Here is a 20812-nt window from a genome sequence, read left to right as displayed (position 1 = left end):
CTCATTTGCCACGCGGCTGGTATTGCCTTTTCTTCTATCCTTGTTCTGATGGCTTGCAGTAGCTTTTCCTTGCTCTTTGGTCCTAACTGGTTAATCAACTCCATCGGTATCCCATCCGTGCCTGCCGCGGTATTCTTGGGGACCTTTTCCTCTGCTCTTTTCCATTTCAGCTTGTCCCCATCTATCTCCAGACCTTTCGGCCTACCCGCCGCGACATCTCTGTGTCGCTGCGGGGCCTCTTCATCCACCTTACCGAACTTCTCCGTGATGATTTTGTGCAGGTATGCTAATGCTTCCTCTCCCTTGAGCATCTGTCCCTGCTCGTTTTCTATAGTACCGCCTTGGGACTCGTACGTTTCCCTAATGCCTGCACATGGTTCCAAAACCTTCTCGGCGCGTCTCTACCCCTTCCTCGTATTTGCGTTACCCATCGCTCGCTGTCCCCCTTTATTTTCGCCTGCACTAATTGCTGCACTTCCTGTTTCATTTGCTTATACTGCTCCCATTTTAGGTCCACCTCCTCCTGATGTCTCCCCATCCTCTTGGCCTGCCTGTGCTCTCTAGACGCCTGTTTACGCCTCTCTATCGCCGCCTTTATTTCTTTGTTCCACCAGCTTTTGGGTGTTTTTTTTCCTCTCCATCGGTTGGACCCCTCTGCCTTGACTATTTTTTCCTGCATAGTCTTGATGAGCCTGTCATATTCCCACTCTTCTCCAGGATTTCTTTCTATGTCAGCCTCAATGCTTTTGGCTATATCCGCAATTTGTTTGCTGTTTAACTTTGTGCGCTGCTCCGGTCGACCCGTTTTTTCGCCCCCCAGTTTCCCAAAACTCAGGTTTATGCGCTTGTGGTCACTGCCCAGACTGTGGCCCCCTTCCTCATCTATGGTCATGCCATCCAACCATTCATAAAGTCCCTCTGAAATAAGGCAGTAGTCAATACTCGACTGTCTCCTACCACACTCCCACGTTATGTGACCCTCGCATTTTTGTTCCCTATTTACTATGATCAGCTTCTGGTACTCACACATATCTAGCATTAGATTTCCGTTGAAGTCGGTGTACCCGTCTAGATCTTCAATGTGGGCGTTCATGTCCCCTACCAATAGTACCTCCCCAGAACGCTTCAAATCTTCGATGTCCTTTTTCAGACACGCCACCAGTTTTTCGTTTTGTTCTTTGCTATCCTTACCCGTCCACAGGTAAGACACCCCTAAAGCCATCTCTCTACCCTCCACTATCCCTTTCATCCACACATGTTCTTTACAGTCTTCTTTCACTCTCTTCCAATTAGTCTCCTGCCGTACCAGCATACCTACTCCTCCGCCTTTTCTCAATCCAGCCGTCCTGTTACAACCTTCCCATACATACTCTTCGATTACCGGAGGTTCCTCCAAGTCCCTCAGGTGCGTCTCGGTCACAGCGTATACCTGGATATCTTCCTCTTCTAGCTGCTTAGTAATCTCCATCCACTTCTCTCTTTTCCTGCCACCCTGCATGTTTATGTACGCGATATTCAGTTTTCCCCCTCTCTTCTTTACACGCCGTCGTCGTCCCTTTCGTTTGTCTGCACCGATCTGCACCGGCCCCGCTATCTCCCTTTGCTCCTTGCATTTGTCTACGCCATCTTCGCAAAGGCCTGTGGGCCCCCTAAAAAAGCCACAGTTCGCGCCGCGTGTCGTCTTCCGATGGCTGCTCCCACCTGCCCGCTGAAATGCACTCCGTCACGCTGGAACGCCCTTTGCCGGCCCATCCATCGGACATCCCTGTTGATGTCTACGGCAGCGAAACTCAGCTCCTTGCCCAGCTCCCGTATGTCTCGGTTTACCGCCACAACTTCCCTTTCCACATGTACCCCTCTCCCAATTATCTCTGGTACTGTGCTCACGACGACCTGCACATGTGGGCACAGCTCCCGAAGTTCCTTCACCCCCTTTTCTAGCTGCTTGCGCACTCCCGCACCCCTTCCCTGCAGAACGTCATTGGTTCCTCCTGCGATAATCACTAGGTTCTGCCCCTGCATATTTTCCCACATTTTATCCTTTGCTTTTTCTAACACTACCCTGACCGTCTGCCCCGGGAACACGCCAACCTGCACTCTCTCGTCCTCTCTCACCCGGCCTCTAATCTCCATTTCTGAGTACCGCATGTTGGAGTCCCCCGCCACTATCACCATGCGCCTTTCTTCCTTTTCCTGGCTGCCCCCCGGCGCGGCCACCTGCTCCGGCACCGGCTGAGTCAGCGCCAGTCCGGGATCGTCTTCCGGCGTGGCGTCTTTGTTCTCCTCCTTTCCCTTCTCGGGATCAAGCACTGCCGACGCATCTGCATGGTGACCTGCTTCATCCTTTGTTTGGATGTCACCCTTCGTCGCCATTTTGACCTCCATTTGCGCCAACCTCGCTTCGAGTGCCTTCTTCTGCTCTTTTTCATCCTTCAACTCCTCCTGTAGCTCGCCTACCTGAACTCTGAGCTGCTCCTTTTCTTCCTCGAGCCGGTCGAGGCGCGACGCTAGCACACACACTCTGCACATGAAGTCCTGTCCTTCCGCGTCCTCGACCGACTCGAATCTCGTCTCCTCGAGCGGGTATTCGTGCTCGCATCCCGTGCACATCACACCCGGCTTCTTCCTCTGAGGCATGGTACTGTCCGTCCAAGGCGTGCCCAACTCTGGCTTACTTCAGTGCCGCGTTCTCGCGCGCGCCCTTCCAATCTAAAAGTAAGCCGCAACGTGCGATTCTCTCCTACAGCATCAATTCTTCTTTCACGAATTACCAACGCTTACAAACCGCCACGTGGAACAACCGCGCGACACCTCTGGTTCGGTCACTTCCCTACGCTAACTACCGCCCCTTTCAACTAGTCTAACCTACATCTCTCTCTAAAACATGGTCACTCTAAAAAAGGAATAATAAATTTGAAACACTTATCCGTTTTCGTCGTCGATGCCTCCGCCGCGCTCTGTACGTCCGCACACCTCGACAGCTCGAACTCGCAATGTTGGCTGTCAGCGCCACTGGCGGCAGTGGCAACGCCGCGTACTAGACATTCGTGACAGCGCGGTCACTTTAGCTTAGCGTAGGAGGGTGCCACAGGAACCAAAAGAACTGGTTATCGCCGGGTGTGGAGGTGGATGGCACGTCTTTTGTGTCCGGGCGCCCGCTTCGGCGAACTGCAGCAGGAGAGAGGACGGAAGAATTCTGGAAAGTCCAATCTTTGAAAGCAGCTTCAAAGTTCTTGATCTGCTTGCGGGCGCAGGATATTTGCGAGGCGCTTGTGTTTGAGAAACGTAGTCCGCGGACGTGTTGACATCGTTAGCGAGAGAGCGGTTCGGAGTGTAACAAGCGACACGCCAGCCCACTAATTTGTTCGGTTTCTCCTTTTTTTTTTTTGTAGTGGCGTGAAGCAGTGTCAGGCTCGTTCTTTCTTTTTGTGACCCTGTGCAGTAAAGATGAGTGGTTAATCAGCGCTTCAGTTTGTCTTTCTTCATTTTTTTTTCTTCGTTTGTTCGTTCGTTCAGTTCGTGTGAGCGGCGGCGCCTTGGACTGGCGTACGGAGTTCTTTTGCAGTGAAAGAACTGTTTTCACCTGTTTTAATAGAGCGTAGATGCGCGTTTGCTCCTTGTGGGATTCTCTGCATTCCACATTGCTGTTCTACTGTTGTTATCATAGACAGTTCCCAGTATCCTCAAGGAAAGTTATGTATGACGGGGAATAGAACTCGCGTCCTTGGGCTCAGACCACGGCGGGGTGCGCGAGTGATAACTGGAGTAATGAAGTGATAACTGGAGTAATGAGTAATGAACGACGATGAGGCGAAGCCTGCGTTCGCTTGATTTGAACGCTTGTTTTAAAAGTTCGCTGTGTACAAAAATTTAATTGTTCTTTTTTCGACGTTTCGGGATTTACATCAAAGTTTTGCTGTTTTTTTTCTGAGTATTTATAGGCACAATTTCGTCACTGGAATATTCTTGTGCGTTTGGGTTTGTGAGATAAGTATTCATTTCTGCAAAACAGCGCTGTTAGTATCGTGCCTCCACAGAAAAACATTGAATCATCGCACTAGGATGCGATGTCACATATGCCTTTTGTAGATGTAGCAGATTGAATCGCGTTTTAAATGTACCTCCTCCCCGCCTCCCTTCCCGGAAGACAAGGTATCAGAGCATTGTATGTGTGAAAAGAGGTAGGGGGAGTGACGACTTTTTTTTTGTCCCCAGAACTGGGACCCGAGATGTGTAGCCTCCCCCCCCCCCCCCCCTTCCCGCCTTTCAGTTTTTTCCCGGCCGAGATATGCATGCTTCATGATTCCCCTCCAACTGTCCCGGAAGACTGACTTCGAATATGTCCACTGCCGCTAAAGCGGAAGCTTAGCAGCAGTAGTGGAGATTGCTCACTCATTATGTCAATGCGTGCTAAGCAGGGCCGTAGCCAGAAATTTTTTTTCGGATGGGGTTTTGGGAAGGGGGTAGTTATGCCAAAAGCAACAGTAAGTATTGCTCACGCGCTGCCTGGAAAAGGTTTCGGGAGGGTTTCGAACGCCCAAACCCCCCCCTCTGGCTACGGCCCTGGTGCTAAGGTATAAAGAAGAAAATCCGCTGCTATAGCAAGGAAACGATTCCGCGGGAGTCACGTGCCAGAAGAGATGAGTCACTAGAGTTTTGTCAATGTTTATTTCTTACATTGTTTTGTGCAAAGCATGTTGCGGCAGTATTTGAGGAAATGCAGTCAAAAATTGTCCAATATAATTGATTTCCCCACTTAGCAGGTATAATTATTATTTGGGCGAAGATGCTGCTGGTAAATGCTACTGACCTAAGGAGTTTTATCAGCTTTGAAAATTAAGCTCGAACGATAAAACATGGACAAAAAAGGACACTGATATATATTTCAACAACGTAGCACCAACTAGCTCGACTCTCAATTTTACTTGATTTTTGTCTGTAGAAACTCTATTGAGTTTCAATTAAACGAAGTCATTTGATATTCTGTTGAGTTTTGTCCATTGAAACCTTGTTGACTTTTTGTTGACTGCACTCAATAGAAATGTCAATGTATAATAAAAAAAACATAAATGTAACCTAGTAGTCTTAATTCAGCAGACACAGTGGGCAGCGCTGAAAAAAATAGTCCTTCAAAGTGTATGTTTCAGCCTGATGAGTTGTGTCAATTGGTTCTCCAAAGAGTTTCAATAGACTGGTGCCAATTGCTTTTGTATTGCGTTTTCTCAATACAAATCCTTTTGAGTTTCTACTAACACATCTCAATAGCCAACTCAGTTTGAATTAGGTTTCTGTTGACTCAATAAAAACTCAACTGGAACTGAATTGAAACTCAAAATCCATTTTTGTAAGGGGGAAGAGAGGTTGCAGTCGCTGCGTGTTCTAGGGATAAAAGTTGCAAGAACACTTACGTACGAAACAGCATAGAGAATAATTCTGAGAAGGCGTTGATTTAAAATGGGGTTCCAGTTACACTTCCACAACGCTTCAATGCCTGTTCATCCTATACGAGAGTGGATAACCAGAGAGGCTGCATAGCCGCTGGGGGTGGAGGCCGGAGTGGAGGTAACGTGACCGTAGGTGGGCACGGTGGGCACCACGCTGCTTTGCGCATTTTGGTAATGCCCAAGGGACCGCAGAGTCTCGCACTGCCCGCAATTGGATATAACTAGCGATTGATCACCAGGCATGCCTGCAATTGCCATTCGATTGCTGAGCAAAACCAACGGTCTTCTGTTTGACGTGTGCATTGGAATATTAACAAACAGGATTTAACAGACACCTTGCAGCCTCTGTTGTCGCTAAAGCAGGGCTACTCTGTGAATTTTGGAGTTACGTCTGGCTCAATCTAGACTGGTTACGCATCCCGCAGAGGGAACGCTGCACACTAACAAACTAGTGCTGATATTTGTGGTGCAGCCGGCTGGGCAGGCCGGTCCCTTCAGAATTACGCGAACGTCCGTCGTGAGAGCTGGCCTGCTTAGTTTTCTGTATAGTTCTCTCGTTTTTATGCACGTACAACGACCGCCACTCCTTTCAACAGCCGTTAGAAAAGAAACGGGAAAAGAATCAGCATTGAGGCTTGGAACGGCCCATTGAGGGCAAGAACATGCATACGGCGTACATAAAAAAAAAACGCGGCAGCATCGGAGGTGTTCCGAAGCGTCTGCTTAATCTCGGCAGTGGTAAAACGTTCTCGTGCCTATAAATATACAGCGGATAAAGGGAGAGGAACGTCAGCGAGATCAATCATTGTCGTTAAATCGACCGTTGCAAGCCGGCATGAACGGGTATCGGCGGGACACGTAGGAGACAGAAGCCATTAAAAAGCGTAAGGCAGATCGCAAAGCAGAGCATCGCGAGCGGGAAGACAGCAATACCCTTCAAAAACGCGAGGCAAAAGAAGGCGTCTCAGGAGTTCAGCTAGGTATTTGTGCTTTCGCGGTTACAGCTGATTAGAAGTTCGCAAATGTTCGCACTTTTTATTTCATAATAATCTGATCTTCAAAACTAACATGCAGGTTTCTACAAAAAAAGAGTTGTGCGGTACCCTTACCAGTCGGTTCCACTCAAAACGTTGATTGACAAGGCTTTCGTCACGCGTGTGTGGGGGGGGGGGAGGCGTTGCGGCAAGCGTATGAGTACCTGTCCTAAGTATGTCTTCTACTACTGAGCATTTCTTCTGGTGAACCTCATTTTCCTCCTCCTGGAATATTTAGAGTCGGATTTTCTCCGCAAGGTGAAATTTTTACTGTCTGTGACTGGTATTCCTTTTCCCTATTCGCCACTTTCACAACGTGCCTTCCGCGCTTGCTTTCTATAGCGCATTTTTGCAAAATTGGGATGTCCAGGGCAAAAATGCGAATAACAAAAATAACTTTACAAGGGTTGGGCTAAGTACCATCTGGTGCATGGTACTTCTGTGAAAAGGAGCGCCTGCAACGGGACAGAGCACGGCCGCCACAGAACACAGGGGCTGATGAACAATTGAGCACGCTTTATTGTGGCACGAATATATATATTTCCCTTCATTAGTTTCGCAATACAGCATAATACATTGCTCGTGTGCGCCTGTTTTCCGCGGTTCCCTTGCTTTTTCCCGTTGTCGGCGCTGTTTAAAAAGTTATTTTAGTCGCGCCACCGATTATTATATGCAAAAAAAAAACTCATCTGGACATTTAATTATGCTTACGGCGATTCCTATTAAAGAAACACTACGGAGCGGAAACAAGTTTGCCTGTATCGGTAGACTACGGTGCCGAGAATCTAAATATAAACTGATTTTGATTGATTGATTGTAGGGTTTAACGCGCCGACGCAACGCAAGCGATGAGGCGCGCCGTAGTGGAGGGCTCCGGATTAGTTTTGACCACCTGGGGATCTTTATCGTGCGCCGAAATCTCGTACACACGGGCGTTTTTGCTTTTCGCCTCCATCAGAAAAGCGGCCTCCGCGGCCGGGAAGCGAACCCGCGACCTCGTGCTCAGCAGCGCAACGCCTTAGCCACTGAGCCACCGCGGAGGGTCTAAATATAAACAGAAAACCCCAGAAACGGAAAAACATGCGACGACGCATAATACAATGTTGGGTACTACAGTTTGTGACGTCACAAACGTTGTGAATGGCGAGACCTTATTGCAGAAGCATCTCTAAATATATTACTCAAATGAACAGTTCTGACGTGGTTGAGCACGTGAAATACATGTAAATTAAAAATTTCTGTGAGGTGATCGTTTTAAAAATACAGACTAAAGCTCATCTACATTCCGAGACAGGCTGTTTCCCTCATGCTTCAGAGTCGGCAATAATTGCTTTCAGTTTCGTTTTGGATAAGCAATGGTGGGCAGTTAGCCAAGTGAATAAACACCACGGTGAACGCCCGAGCTTCTTCAAGCAATATCTCCAATAGGAAGCGGCAAGAGAAACAAGAGGCACTGCATATTTATTTATTTATTTATTTATTTATTTATTTATTTATTTATTTCATACCTACTTCGTCCGTTGGGCATTATAGTAGGGGGTACCAATAATCGACATAAAATAGTACATTGCGCACTCTTTGAGAGGTTGAAGAAAGAAAAAAAAAACAATTGTAAGAAAACATACAAGGTTTGCGTTAGTAAGCCACACACTGCAGACCGTGAGTACAATACTAATCACACATGTGGTACATTCTGAGGGAGCACATGAGACAGCACTAAAAACAAGTATCGGCCAGGTAACAAGATACATTCATTTACACAGCACGCTGGCTAACATTGCAAAGCGTAAATATCAAAGAAAGTTTCAAATGGTGAGTACGTTTTTATCCATAAATATATTCTTCAAGGACAGTGGGGAACGTCACATCAGAAGCAACTTCGATTAGTTCAGGAGGCAGCTGGTTCCATTCGCGTATCGTACGGGGAAAAAAGGAGTTTCGGTATGTGGTTGTGCGCGCGCACATTTCTTTTATCTTACGTAAGTGGTCGCGGCGCCCGGATATGTATGTTGGTGATTGTAGATAAGTCTCTTTGTTTAGTGGTGTGCGATTGAAGACGGCATCTCGAAGGAAAGAGAGGCGGGAAACAACACGGCGCAGTGAAAGATCTTCCAAACATATCTGCCGTTTTATTTCTGTGACACTGCTTGGAAATGAGTAAATGCCGGTTATGAATCGGGCTGCACGTTTCTGTATCGTTTCTAAGCTATTGACAAGAATTTGTGTGTGCGGGTCCCACACAACGGATGCGTATTCCAGAATCGGGCGAACGTTGCTTAGGTAAAGTGTTCTCTTGACGTGCTTAAAGTTCCGTTTAATGAAATTTAGTACTCGTCGTGCTTTTAAAGTGATGCTTTGAACGTGACGATTCCATGTCAGATCGGCGGAAAACGTGACACCCAGGTATTTTGCTTCGCTTGTTTCTGATAATTGGGAGCCGTTCAAGCAGTACTGTGTACCGATTGGTTGACGCTTGCGCGTGAAGCAAATATGCTTGCATTTTGAGATGTTCAGGGACATAAGCCACCTGTCACACCATTAAAAAATTTTATTTACGTCTGTCTGTAATGCTACTCGGTCAGAGTCGTTATTAATTCTTAAGTGACCCGACTTGGCTTGCAATACGTTCTCCGCGCCCGCATGGTGCTATAGGATGGTATAAAGCTGGCCTGCACCCGGTTCGAAACTTTTCGACCATGGAACGTTAGGGCACAAATGCAAAGAATTCGGCCTATCGGAGCCTCGGCCACGACGAGTACTCGATACCGCTGCAAAAAGCACGTATGTATTACACGGAAGGTTGGCACGTCGCGGGAGGTAACAGAATGTGAGATGGACGTGATCGCTGCAGGCGAGGTGATATGAAGGCTCCCGCTTGAGCGACGCAGAACCAGGCAGTCGCGCTTGCACGATACTTGAAACGACGTTTGCCGAGACTTCGCTCGCGGTAGGCGTGATCCTCGCGGTCGTGTGTACGGTGTAAACTGGCACACCGGCCGCTGGACCAGTGAAAAGCATTTCTCGTCCCGGCGCAGGGAAGTAATAACACTCCAAGCCAGCCCGCTCGGGCAGACACACGTTGTCGGCGTCGGCCGTGGCTTGCAGACGTAAAAGCTACCGCGGCCAGCGGGAAAGCGCTTAGACCGCACCCGGGCCCCGCTCCTATTTTGTGACGCAATGCTACGTCACGAAAAAATGAAAGGGAAGCGGCTGAGAAAAATGCCAGCGTTTTTAAATGCAGAGCATTTCAGTAACTCACAATGTCACCCTCGTTGGCGTCCGTAGTCCGCATCGCTCCCCCTACACTATATAAAAAAATACTTACCGGCGCCAGGTTTCGATCCCACGTCTCTGCGGGCGGAACGCAAGGTACATGGTGCTCTACAGACTGCGCCACAAAGCTTTTTTTTTTCTTTATTGACTGCGCCACAAAGCCGACACAGAATGGAAGGTTACGCACGCGCCTTATATCCTTGACTCATTCAACCGTCGGCCACAGGTGCGCCCTCTCCCCCGCGTCCTCCTCGTTGAAATGGAAATTAATACCTGGGGATTTTTCAAAATATAAATCAATATCTGTGCCCATGTTTCTGTAGATAACAGTGGTTCAGTATGTTTTAGATTGCGTTAGGCAGTGTGCAGCCTATCACTATCTTGATTTCCAGCTTTGTGCCGCGCAGGATGGGTGGTATTTGTAAAATACCCAGAATGAAACATCGCACCCTGTTACAGATCCAAGAAGATCGCACCTGTGTTTTTTCGACATTTACCCTTTACAGCAGGAGCCATGTACTTTAACACACAACAAAAACAATAGCGTTCTTTTGGAAAATGGGGCAGGTGAGGTTCTCGCCTTAATACCCGAAAAAAAAAGCTTATGCATGCAGCCAGAGTTGGTTACGGGTACTTTGTACTTTGTAAGGAAGAGGAGAAGTTCTGGAGAGCCCTCCGCCCCTAATTCGGGTCTGAGACTTTCCTTAGGCATCCAATGCAAAAGTGCAGTCAGTGCTAAGAGGAGATGGTCTTACTCTCAGCACAGCGGATTTGCCGTTCAACATATGGAGGTGCTGGCTTGAGTCTATCTTAGCTATATTGCCTGGAAAACTTTTCCCTCAGAGAATAAGTTTGCACCTTCTTTAAAAACTTTGCAAAACACCGCGTAAAAAGTCCAACGAGACACTTTTCAATCACGCTGACCGTCTGCTTATAAAAGACTCATGTATATGTATATTGGAGCGTGCAAACTCTTGCGCAATTAAAATGTTTGGCTAGAAGGTTGTCCCACCCTGCGAATGCGTGGATAGATACGCGTTAATTGAGCCTAATGTGCGCCCGAAAACAAAACAAAATCGCGCCAATCCTCCCTGTGAATGTGGTTGGAAAGCAAAGCTGTAAACGGCACCCATAACGATTACCCATGCGACGTCATTTAAATTCCCTCACATCGCTCTACAAATAGTAAAACCAGACAGAATTGAAATGCACTTAACCACACCATTTATTACTTCAAAGAGGTATTCTTAGTAAGGTTAAATCAATGCATGATGCATGAACGGTGTTTGGATGGGTTGTATTGGTGTAGCACAAGGAAGGAAGGAAGGAAGAAAGACTTTGTTGAGTGCCTGCAACAGACACAGAGTGTACACTGCGCCCGGACGTAGCCACTCGTCGATCCCGACGTCACCCCTACTCGGACCACATCGTCGTTACTCCCTACGGGGTTGGACGCCGCTGCCCCATAAGGGAGGGCGTCGCCCCGCAGCTTTCGCTCCGGTGCTGCTTTTCGAGGGCCGCCAGGACCTGCTGGACGGCTGATAGTTGGGTGTCCTTGTCACAACTGCGCACTGCTTCTTGGATCCACGGTTGTAGGTCTGTCCTGGTTGCCGCCTCGTTAGGTCGCACTTCACAGTCCCAGAGTAAGTGGGCGGTCGAGGCCCTAGCATTGTTACATAACACGCACGTGTCGTCCGTATAGAGTTCTGGCTGTATGTGCTTCATGACGACCGGGGTCATCAGTGAATTCGTCTGCAGCTGTCTGAACGTGGATGCATCCTCCCTGCTTAGGTCGGGGTTAGGCGGTGCCAGCACCCTCCTACAATTCCTATAATATTTGGTGATACCCTGAAAGGTATCGTACCTGTCTTTCGTCTCGGTCCACCACTCTGCAGACGATTCAACTGCTGCCGCGCGGCCAGCTAATCCTCGCGCGACTGCGTTCGCCGTCTCGTTGTGGTTGGTGGCGAGTTCCGATACCTCATTCCACGCATGGGCGGGAAACCACAAGGGCCAAGAGTGGAAACTTTTTTTATAAAATTAAAGTAAGGTCCAACCCGGTGTTAGACGATCTGACTTCTCCGTCTCTGCGCCGCGGACGGAGGCGACGAGATTTGCGGCACAGAAGGAGGAGGAGGAGGAAGAAATACTTCTGTTCAGATTTCTGAACGGCCCAGAGTGCATCCCTGGTGAGTGATTCCTTCTTCTGCGGGGCCCATATGCAGTCCGCGTGGCCTCTGTTCTGTCCACCCGCTGAAGCTGGGTAGGTAGAGAGGGCCTGGACAGCAGCATCTTCCATTGCTCTTGTTGGGTAGTTGACGGAAAGAGAGGAGGGTGCTCAGGGCTAAAGTCGCGCACCCCGATTACGGGGCGGAGTGTTCCTACTTCTGGGCAAAATTTACATTCAGCGTCGTAGCGATTTGGATGCATTAAGTGAAGACGCGTAGGCTTTAGGAAGGAGCCCCGATTTTATGAGCCGTAGGGTAGTTCGTTGTTCTCTTGAAAGGTCAGGGTAAGGCGAAGGTACGGTCTGTCTCAGGAGGCGAAAATGCTGGGTTATCTCCCTGAACGTGACAAGCGGGTGACTGTCCTCGTGCAGCTCCATAGCACGGGAGGTAAAAGCGCAGGCTTGTTGGGTGGGTATATTTGTTGCCCTCCATTGAAGCGTGAGGGGGTGTCCAGAGGAGCTGAATGGAACCGTTTGGGGAGTGGTTTTTTAGCACGCGCAGTGCAGGTTAGGACACCCAACCCGACTGGTAATTCCAGTAGGCTTGCTGGAAATCGGTGACGACCCTCCGAACCCCTGGTTGAGTGAGAGCCAAGGTGATGGCTGCCTCTTCTGCTTCCATCATTTCTTGGGTCCTAAGCGAGGTACACGCAAGAAGGTTGGTTCTGGAGGTAGCCACGCTGATGGCGTATTGCTGCCCTCGATGTTTGGAGGCGTCTGTGTAGATAACTGCATGATCCCCAGCAGGGGAGGGGGGGTGTTTAGCGCTTGAGCCCGTGCGTTTCGGTGACCCTCGTCATGTGAGGGGTTCATATTTCTAAGCAAAGGGAGCATCTTTAGTTTTAGTCGCCAAGAGTCGGGGAGTACTTCAACCGGAGTGACATTCTGGGCTGCCCAGCCAATCTGGTGAAGCATGCGGTTACCCACCGCAGTTCTGAGTCGGACCTTCTGGTTAGAAAGATGGCCTTCTATCAGCTCCTCCACCGTGTTGTGGAGCCCCGTGCTAAGCAGCCTCTGTGTGGACGCAATCATGAGAAGACCAATGGCCTACTCGCCCGCCTTTCTAATCATTATATAAAGCATCTCTATGTCTTCCGTGTCGAGAAGAAGACAGGGGGTTGACGTAAGTGATTCTCGAGAGGACAAAAGCTTCAATTAATCGAAAGGTACCGGATTCCTTTAGGCCTCGCTTCTTGGTGGCAACTCGCCTGATCATGTGTATGATTTGATTATTACTGTTTTTGAGGCGATGCAAGGAGACGTCACTCTTGGTGTTAGCCTCGAGATGTAGGCCCAGTATCTTGATGCTGGGGCTTGGAGTGATGGCCTGGCCATCAAGGGGTATTTGAATGTATTCCTTGATTTGGCGTGAGGGCGGACGACAAGGATCTGTGATTTTTACGTGAACACTGGAGGCCACAGGCGTTAGCACATTGGTGTACTAGAAGTGAGATGCCATGAATTGGTGTGAGCTTCGTTTAATTTTGTAACTCTTGGCACATGAGAAAGGTGTGCACAGGGCCGCTAAACGAGCGTGAGTGGTCGCTTGACGCTTTCACGTGGCGTTCTGCGAGAACGCATGGGGTAAACCCTTAGATCTGCTTGGTGAGTACACCACCTGTCTTCCCCGTCTTCGCGTGGGTTCATAGCTAAATCGATAAGACAACGGGCTCTCGCTTTGTTAGTCTATCATTTCCAGGTTCGATTCCCGGCGGTGCCAGTAAATTCTTTTATTTGTTCGCTGGAGTTTTCTGGTGACACCAACGGTCGCGAAAGAACCCTTGGGGGTAGAGGTAAAATGCTTTGCTTTAAAACTAATTTCCGACATAACTTTCTTGTTCTGAGGAAAGCCTGTCATGAAAAACAACTTCCAAAGAAGCACAAACAATAGCGATGTAACTGCCCAAGCATGAAAGAGCTTCCTTGTGAACAAAATAAAAACGGTTCTTTACATGGCAACAAAACAACGGTCGCAAAAAAAGACCACAAGGGAGACAACAGTGCGATCACAATTCTCCTCCTTTATTACACGACCTCTATTGAGCCTTCGTGATGGCAGTGTGACGAAGCATGACGCTCCAGAATTTGGGACTATATTCAACAATTTGCTGTAGATACTCTTCAAAGAGGTGTTTCTGAAAAAGAAAACCATGAGAAATAAGGATTAGTGCTGGGTATATAAACTGTATTACCGTTATATCTCATCTGTAATTTCATCTGTGCGAAAACGTCGGGCATTGGTAACGTATCGGCAGGGGGCTTATGAGTGCAGATTGTTCAATCATCTGTTAGGCCGCGAAAAAGTTTGGGTCAAACAGGTATTCACGAATAACATCCTACGGTTCACAAAATTGTGAGATCTCCTCATGCTATATAGGCCACAGGCTACAGCTATCTTCAATGCCCCGCAACCGAAAGCTGGACAGTAGTCTAATTGTTCCTGTACGCGTATGCTTCAACAAGCGTACGTAATTATGCCTTGACTCAATATTGTATAACAAAAACTCCCTGCCACCTGCTGTATTCGAAATGACAGCCTCGAAAGTTTTGTCGGTCCGAAGTCGTGTAACTATTTTTAATATGGTTTACAAAACATACTTAATGCACCTGAAAAGAGCATCTATGCTGATAAAACCTCTAAGCATACAAGTAATTCCGACGAGATCAACAAAATCCTCCTTAAGTACTCACACTTCTTCTTGCGGAGAAGGGTGGTGTAGTCGAAGGGAGAGCCAAGGCCGTAGCCATAGTTCAGGCCGTAGGAGCCGAGGCCGTGACCGAAGCCGTAGTGGCCGACACCGTATCCGAGACCGCTGACACCGTAGCCGTAGACTGGGGCAGCGTGGGAAACGCCATAGGAGACAGCTGGGGCGGCATGGGCAACACCGTAGGAAGCAACAACTGGGGCAGCATGGGCGACGGTGGCAACAGCTGGAGCGTGGTGGACGGCGGTGGTGGCGATGGCTGGGGCAGCAGCGTAGGTGGCGACTGGGGCAGCGTGAGCGACGGTGGCCACGGCTGGAGCAGCGTGGTAGGTGGACACGGTCTTGGTAACAGCTGGGGCAGCGACGGCGTAGCTGGCGGCTGGGGCATAGCTGTAGCCGAGGCCAAGACCAGAGTAACCGACGCCGTGGGCAAGACCGTAGTGGGACAGGCCATAGCTGCCGTAACCGCCGTAGCTACCAAGGCCGTAGCCGACACCGTAGCTAGCGACTGGGGCGGCGTGGGCGACAGTGGTCACGGCTGGAGCGGCAGAGCGGACAACGCTCACGGTTGGAGCGGCTTGGTAGGTGGCGACACGGGTCACAGCTGGGGCAGCGGCGTAAGTGGCGACTGGGGCAGCGTGAGCGACGGTGGCCACAGCTGGGACAGCAGATCGGACAACGCTGACGGCTGGAGCGGCTTGGTAGGTGGCGACGCGGGTCACAGCCGGGGCAGCGGCATAAGTGGCCACTGGAGCAGCGGCATAAGTGGCAACTGGGGCAGCGTGAGCGACGGTGGCCACAGCTGGGGCGTGGTAGGTGGACACGGTCTTGGCAACAGCTGGGGCAGCGATGGCGTAGCTGGCGGCGGGGGCGTAGCTGTAGCCCAGGCCGAGGCCAGAGTAGCCGACACCGTGGGCGAGGCCGTAGTGGGACAGGCCGTAGCCACCATAGCCGAGGCCGTAGCCCCCGACTCCATAGCCGCCAAGGCTGTAGCCGGCGAGGCCGTGGCCACCGTAGCCGGCGAAACCGGTGTAACCAGCAAAGGCGCTGGTGGCCAGAGCGAGGACAACGCAGGCACGAATCTGCACAGTAAGTAGTCGGCGCTGGAGTTGTATCTTTCAAAATTAAACTTCAGTGATTTAGATATCGACAACCAGCTTCGTAACTTTCTAGTGACAGCTTACGGTCAGTTCATGCTCTCTTTTCTGGACACATTCTTCCGGTAAGTAGGTTAGCACTTTTTCAAGGCCTAGGCAAGGTTTGGTAGGTCGGCGCCTTCCTTGCACTCTAAGGCTACAATATGCGTATTAAAAAAACAACCATATCATTACTCGGCCAGCGTTTCTTAAAAAACGTGTTTTCGTCTGCCTTCAGAGCACTTCTACAGCCAGCACACTTCACTTGTGAGCGTGGTCGGTCCTCCATTCTCTCTATTCGCGGAAGTAAGATGATCCGAAGCAATACATTGTTCAACCGAACTGATGAAGCTCTATTAGCACTGCGACGTAGAATCCGGTTTTAAATTCATTAGAAATCGTTTTTATAGATGTAGCCAGTAGTTGTAACACAGCTATAACACAGCTTCGCTATAGACTGGTTCTTTCGTAAAGCCTATAGCAGCCTGTACTTACCATGGTTTCTTTCAGCTGCTAATCGTCCAACTGCTGCTTTCTCTGCAGTTCTAGACAGCTTTTATAGCAAACCACTCGTAGCTTCGCCAAGTATTGTCTGAGCCCTTGGAGAAAAAAAGAAACAAGAAATTGAAAGGCGTGAGTGCATGTAAATGAAAGAAAGAATCGCTTTAGCATTGCGGTCTGAATGGCAAGTAGGTATCGCGCGATGTTACGTGCAAAGCTGCCAGCGACCAAGGACGTCGTGACGATGCACGGCGACCTTGGTATTGCTAAAACCGTATGTTTTTCAACGAACGTTAATATTTTTTAGTCTGATTTGTCCATTATAGTACAAGTTACTGTTTACAAATGTAAATATGCCAAAATGTGCAAGATGACAGAAGCAGGTAACTGGTTTTCATTCCACCTTCTCATTGTTCTCGTAATGCATAGGCTATTTCGAAACAGCTGTGCAGGTGCAAAGGAGGACGACGACTGAAATAACCTGTTACAGGCTGCACTCACATTTCTTTCTTTGTCAATGTCTCGGCACGTTTTATGCAAATTAGACTGCACAGGGAAGGAACTATTACAACGCCATCACGTACCCCTGAATCGGATGTCGGGCATGATTGTACGTGCCTGAAGCGGTGCGGTTTTCATAAAGCCAAAAAGTTGGTTTTTCAGAAACCACAAAGATGCATCCAGCCATGTGCCAAATGTGGAAAATTAAACCAGATCGGCGAACCGGTCCCGCCCCGATTCGCAGCACAAAGTCGACCTCCCTACGCGGTCGCTTCAAACACATTCGGGGTTGTTAAAAATCGAAATGCCACTGATTTACAGTCGGGACAAGCATACATGCAGGGAAGATGGTGTCTGGTGCTCTCGTTTCAATGCCACATGCACAAGTCTTATTTCTGCGTAATTTTGATGCTGATGTTTTATTTTTATTTTTTTATTTATTTCGCAGTACCTCACATGCTCCGTAGAGCATTGCGTGAGCGCGGTAGAAAGCTAAACAAAAATGCACGGCGCAGTACTTAATAATAATAATAATAATAATAATATTAATAATAATAATAATAATAATAATACTTTATTGCCCTTGGTTGTGACAATACAGAGTAGCGGGCCCGTCAAAGCCGATTTGGCTTGAGGGACTGGGCCCGGCAAGTCGACGAAGCGAAACAAATGAAAAGCAAAGTGGTACATGTAGTCGCCGAAAACTCAGAAGGAACGCATCAGATACACATAAGCATGTATACACGAAAAACACTTGATAGGTTCAATATTGACATCAAAAGTTTTAAGTAGATTATACAGCATACCCATTCAACGCTTTCTTAAGTTTCATTTTAGAGGATGCATCAAAAATATAATCTGGCAATTCATTAAACATTTTTGGGACATATACACATCTTTGTGCCATACCGTATCGAGTACGAGAACGAGGGACAACAAAACGAGGGTGATTTCGTACAACTCGAACAGACTTATGTTCTACCTTAAAATCAGAAACCCAAAAATGATTAGTAACGACCGTCCTAATAAAGACAGCATCAAATGAGGGCAAACACAAATGTTTGAAAATGTCGGTAGAGTTATACATGGGACAACCGTAGGCTATAGATTTTAGTATGTTTTTTAGTATAGCATCAACTCGCGTTTTCCACCGTAAGGAACAGCTAGCGAAAACAGTGATCCCATACCTTAACACACTGTATGCGAGTGCATGAGCTACACTTTTTTTTATATGCATGGGTACAAAAGTTTTCATATTAAACAGCACACAAGCCACTTTACGAAGTTTGTCACAAACAAACGCTAAATGATGTTGCCATGATAATGCACAGTCAAAAAGAATTCCCAGGTATTTTACATATTCAACGTATTCAACAGGGTTACAATTGCAAGGGTGAGTATGACAATGCAAGTACACAGGAATATTACTCAAAGTAGTTTTTAAAGGGTTCCGGAAGCAGATCAATTTAGTTTTATTGGCATTTATAGTAATTCTGTTTTGTGAAAACCAACCTACAGCATTACTTATGTCACTTTGTAGAAATCTTATCGCTGTTCCATAATTAAGATGTTTAGCAAGTAGTACGGTGTCATCGGCGTACTGGAACACCTTGCATTTATAAATTACGGACGGAAAATCATTCATGTAGATATTGAAAAGCAGAGGAGATAAAATTGATCCCTGTGGCACACCAGTTAGTAAAGGAAGAGGACTGCTAAATTCTAGGTTGTTATCTGTAGTTACGACCTGATACCGACCACTAAGATATTGATTCAAAAGATCATAAAATGGCCCCCGGAAACCTAATAGTTGTAGTTTTTGTAACAATATTTTGTGGCAAACAGAGTCGAACGCTTTAGCTACATCTAAAAATAAAACACATGCAAAAAGATTAGAGTCAAAGGCGGAGTATAATTCGTCTGCAAATTCTTCCAGCAGTGTCATGGTTCCTCGACCAGCTACAAAACCAAACTGCCTAGGCGAAATGACCGAAAATTTTTCAAGGAAGGAAGACATCGTCATCAATAAGAATTTTTCTAATATTTGGGAAAGGATTGGCAGTATGGATATGGGCCTATATGAATTAACATTATTTTTGGGCCCGGCTTTGTAAAGAGGCCGGACAATGGCGGTTTTTAAAGGTGAAGGAATGTCTGAACCATCGATAAATCCGTTTAGTATGAAAAGGACAACCCCCGATAGAGCCTCAAAATTCCTACGAAGCGTATCAATCGACATTCCGTCGCAACCGGCAGGTTTATTCGAACGAAAGCTGAAGACGATAGATTTCAGGTCAGACTTTGATAACCGCGGCAAAAATGCTGACGAAGGCAAAGATTCCTTAAGCGTGCATGGCCCGTCCACAAGAGCGGAACATTGAGGAACGTTTCTAAAAGCACGATTGAACGCATCTGCGACCTCTACGGGATCTTCACGGAAGGATTGAAAAACTGAATAGTTACTACGTTCCTTGCCGCGTAAACTGTTCACAAGAGACCACGTCTTTCTGGGATTCTTTGAGTGTTGATTGAATTGATTGAAAAAATATCGGCGCTTGGCTGCCCGTAAAAGGGCGACGACTCTGTTTCGCGCAGTTTTATGGTGTAAACGTAAGGCATGGTCTTCGGGTGAACGTTTCACACGCTTCCACAACCAATCTCTGTACGAGATAGCCTGAATTATCTCAGAATCTATCCAACAGCAATCCTTACGGCGTTTTTTCGACACAAAAACCGTGCTGGAGTGCTCAAATTCCTTCAACTTCTGACATAAACGTTCGTATGCGGTACCAGGGGAGCCGTTCAACATTAAGGTTGACCAATCGAAACCAGACACCAGACCATCAAACTGTTTTTTGTTGACAAAAGAAAAACGAATTTTAGAATCATCAATACCTTCCTGTTTACGCCCCATAGTTAAACTCTGGTTCGCTGAAATGCGGCACGCCACAAAATAATGGTCAGCCAACTTCTTAGTGATGACGTAGGAGGCAAGAGAAAAACTTTCGGCCCTGATAAAGATATGGTCCAAGCATAATGCTACTAGCTTATTGCAAACCACTTCTTCACGTGTGGGAACATTAATAGTGCTCTCAAGACCGTGGGAAGACAGCAACGATAGATAATCAGCAACAATATGCTGGCCAGTACGCAGTATATTTATGTTTAGGTCACCGACCAAACATAACTGATCCGCTGTGCCGAAACTCTTAAAATTTTCTTCTAATTCAAGCAAAAACCTTGCGACGCTGTATGAAGGAGGACGGTAAATTGCGAAAAGTACCAAAGAAACAACACCATATGCCACTTTAATAGTAACGGATTCCGCGTGCGTGAAAGTAGCATCAATGTACGATACCTCAAAATGGTCGCGGACAAAAATAGCAATACCCCCGCCACGGCGGTTTGGTCGTGTTACAACGCAAGATTGGTAATTCGGCAAGGTGAACAAATGAATTGAAGACTCCGGAATGTTTATTTCTGTGATAACGAACACATCGACGTATCCAGTGGCAGCTTCAGCGATACATTTGAATTCATCCCAATATTTGCGCAGACTACGGATATTAATGTTCACGATGGTAAGATCCCGTCCGAAATTGCTGTTACCCAAGTCATCTCTAAAAGAGCTGAAATTCGCAAACTCTTGCGAAACAGGAGCCATGCAATTTATTGTATCTTAGTAATGTCGGACAGTTTGCTTACTCGGATGAGGGGAGAGTCTTCATTTTTTTTCGCGTAGATTTTGCCTGCTTTCGTCCAAGAAAAAAGATAGCCTTTGTCTTTTGTTGCCATTCTAGTGCGCCAGTAGAGATCGCGGTTGAACTTAGTCAAATTTTCGTTAAAGAACAGTTTTGGCAACGCCCCCGACTGGTGCAACGGTCGCAGTTTACCACGTGAGGCAAACCAAGTCTCCTTGATCGAAACTGACGCGAACTGCACCAGAACTACTGGAGTCGTTTCACGCTTAGCAGAAAGTCTGTGAACTGCC

The 20812-nt window shown here is 47.7% G+C and overlaps 1 protein-coding gene across 1 annotated transcript in view; it reads right to left on the bottom strand.

The window, feature by feature from the left end:
• LOC144146554 (uncharacterized) overlaps positions 1–16399 on the bottom strand; it is a 39808-nt gene extending 23409 nt beyond the window's left edge. The window contains exons 1-2 of the mRNA XM_077678497.1: positions 16315–16399; positions 14670–15765 (exon numbers count right to left, since the gene is read on the bottom strand). Of these exons, the coding sequence (XP_077534623.1) occupies positions 14670–15765; positions 16315–16317 (1099 nt within the window). The 5' untranslated portion in view covers positions 16318–16399. The remainder of the gene's footprint in view (positions 1–14669; positions 15766–16314) is intronic.
• Positions 16400–20812: the final 4413 nt, after the last annotated feature.

The sequence above is a fragment of the Haemaphysalis longicornis genome, unplaced genomic scaffold (assembly GCF_048455015.1).
Source record: "Haemaphysalis longicornis isolate Haplotype H1 unplaced genomic scaffold, Haemaphysalis longicornis Haplotype H1 scaffold_7, whole genome shotgun sequence".
Lineage (NCBI taxonomy): Eukaryota > Metazoa > Arthropoda > Arachnida > Ixodida > Ixodidae > Haemaphysalis > Haemaphysalis longicornis.
The sequence above is the reverse complement of the archived record's forward strand: the minus strand, read 5'-3'. Positions and strand labels throughout refer to the sequence as shown.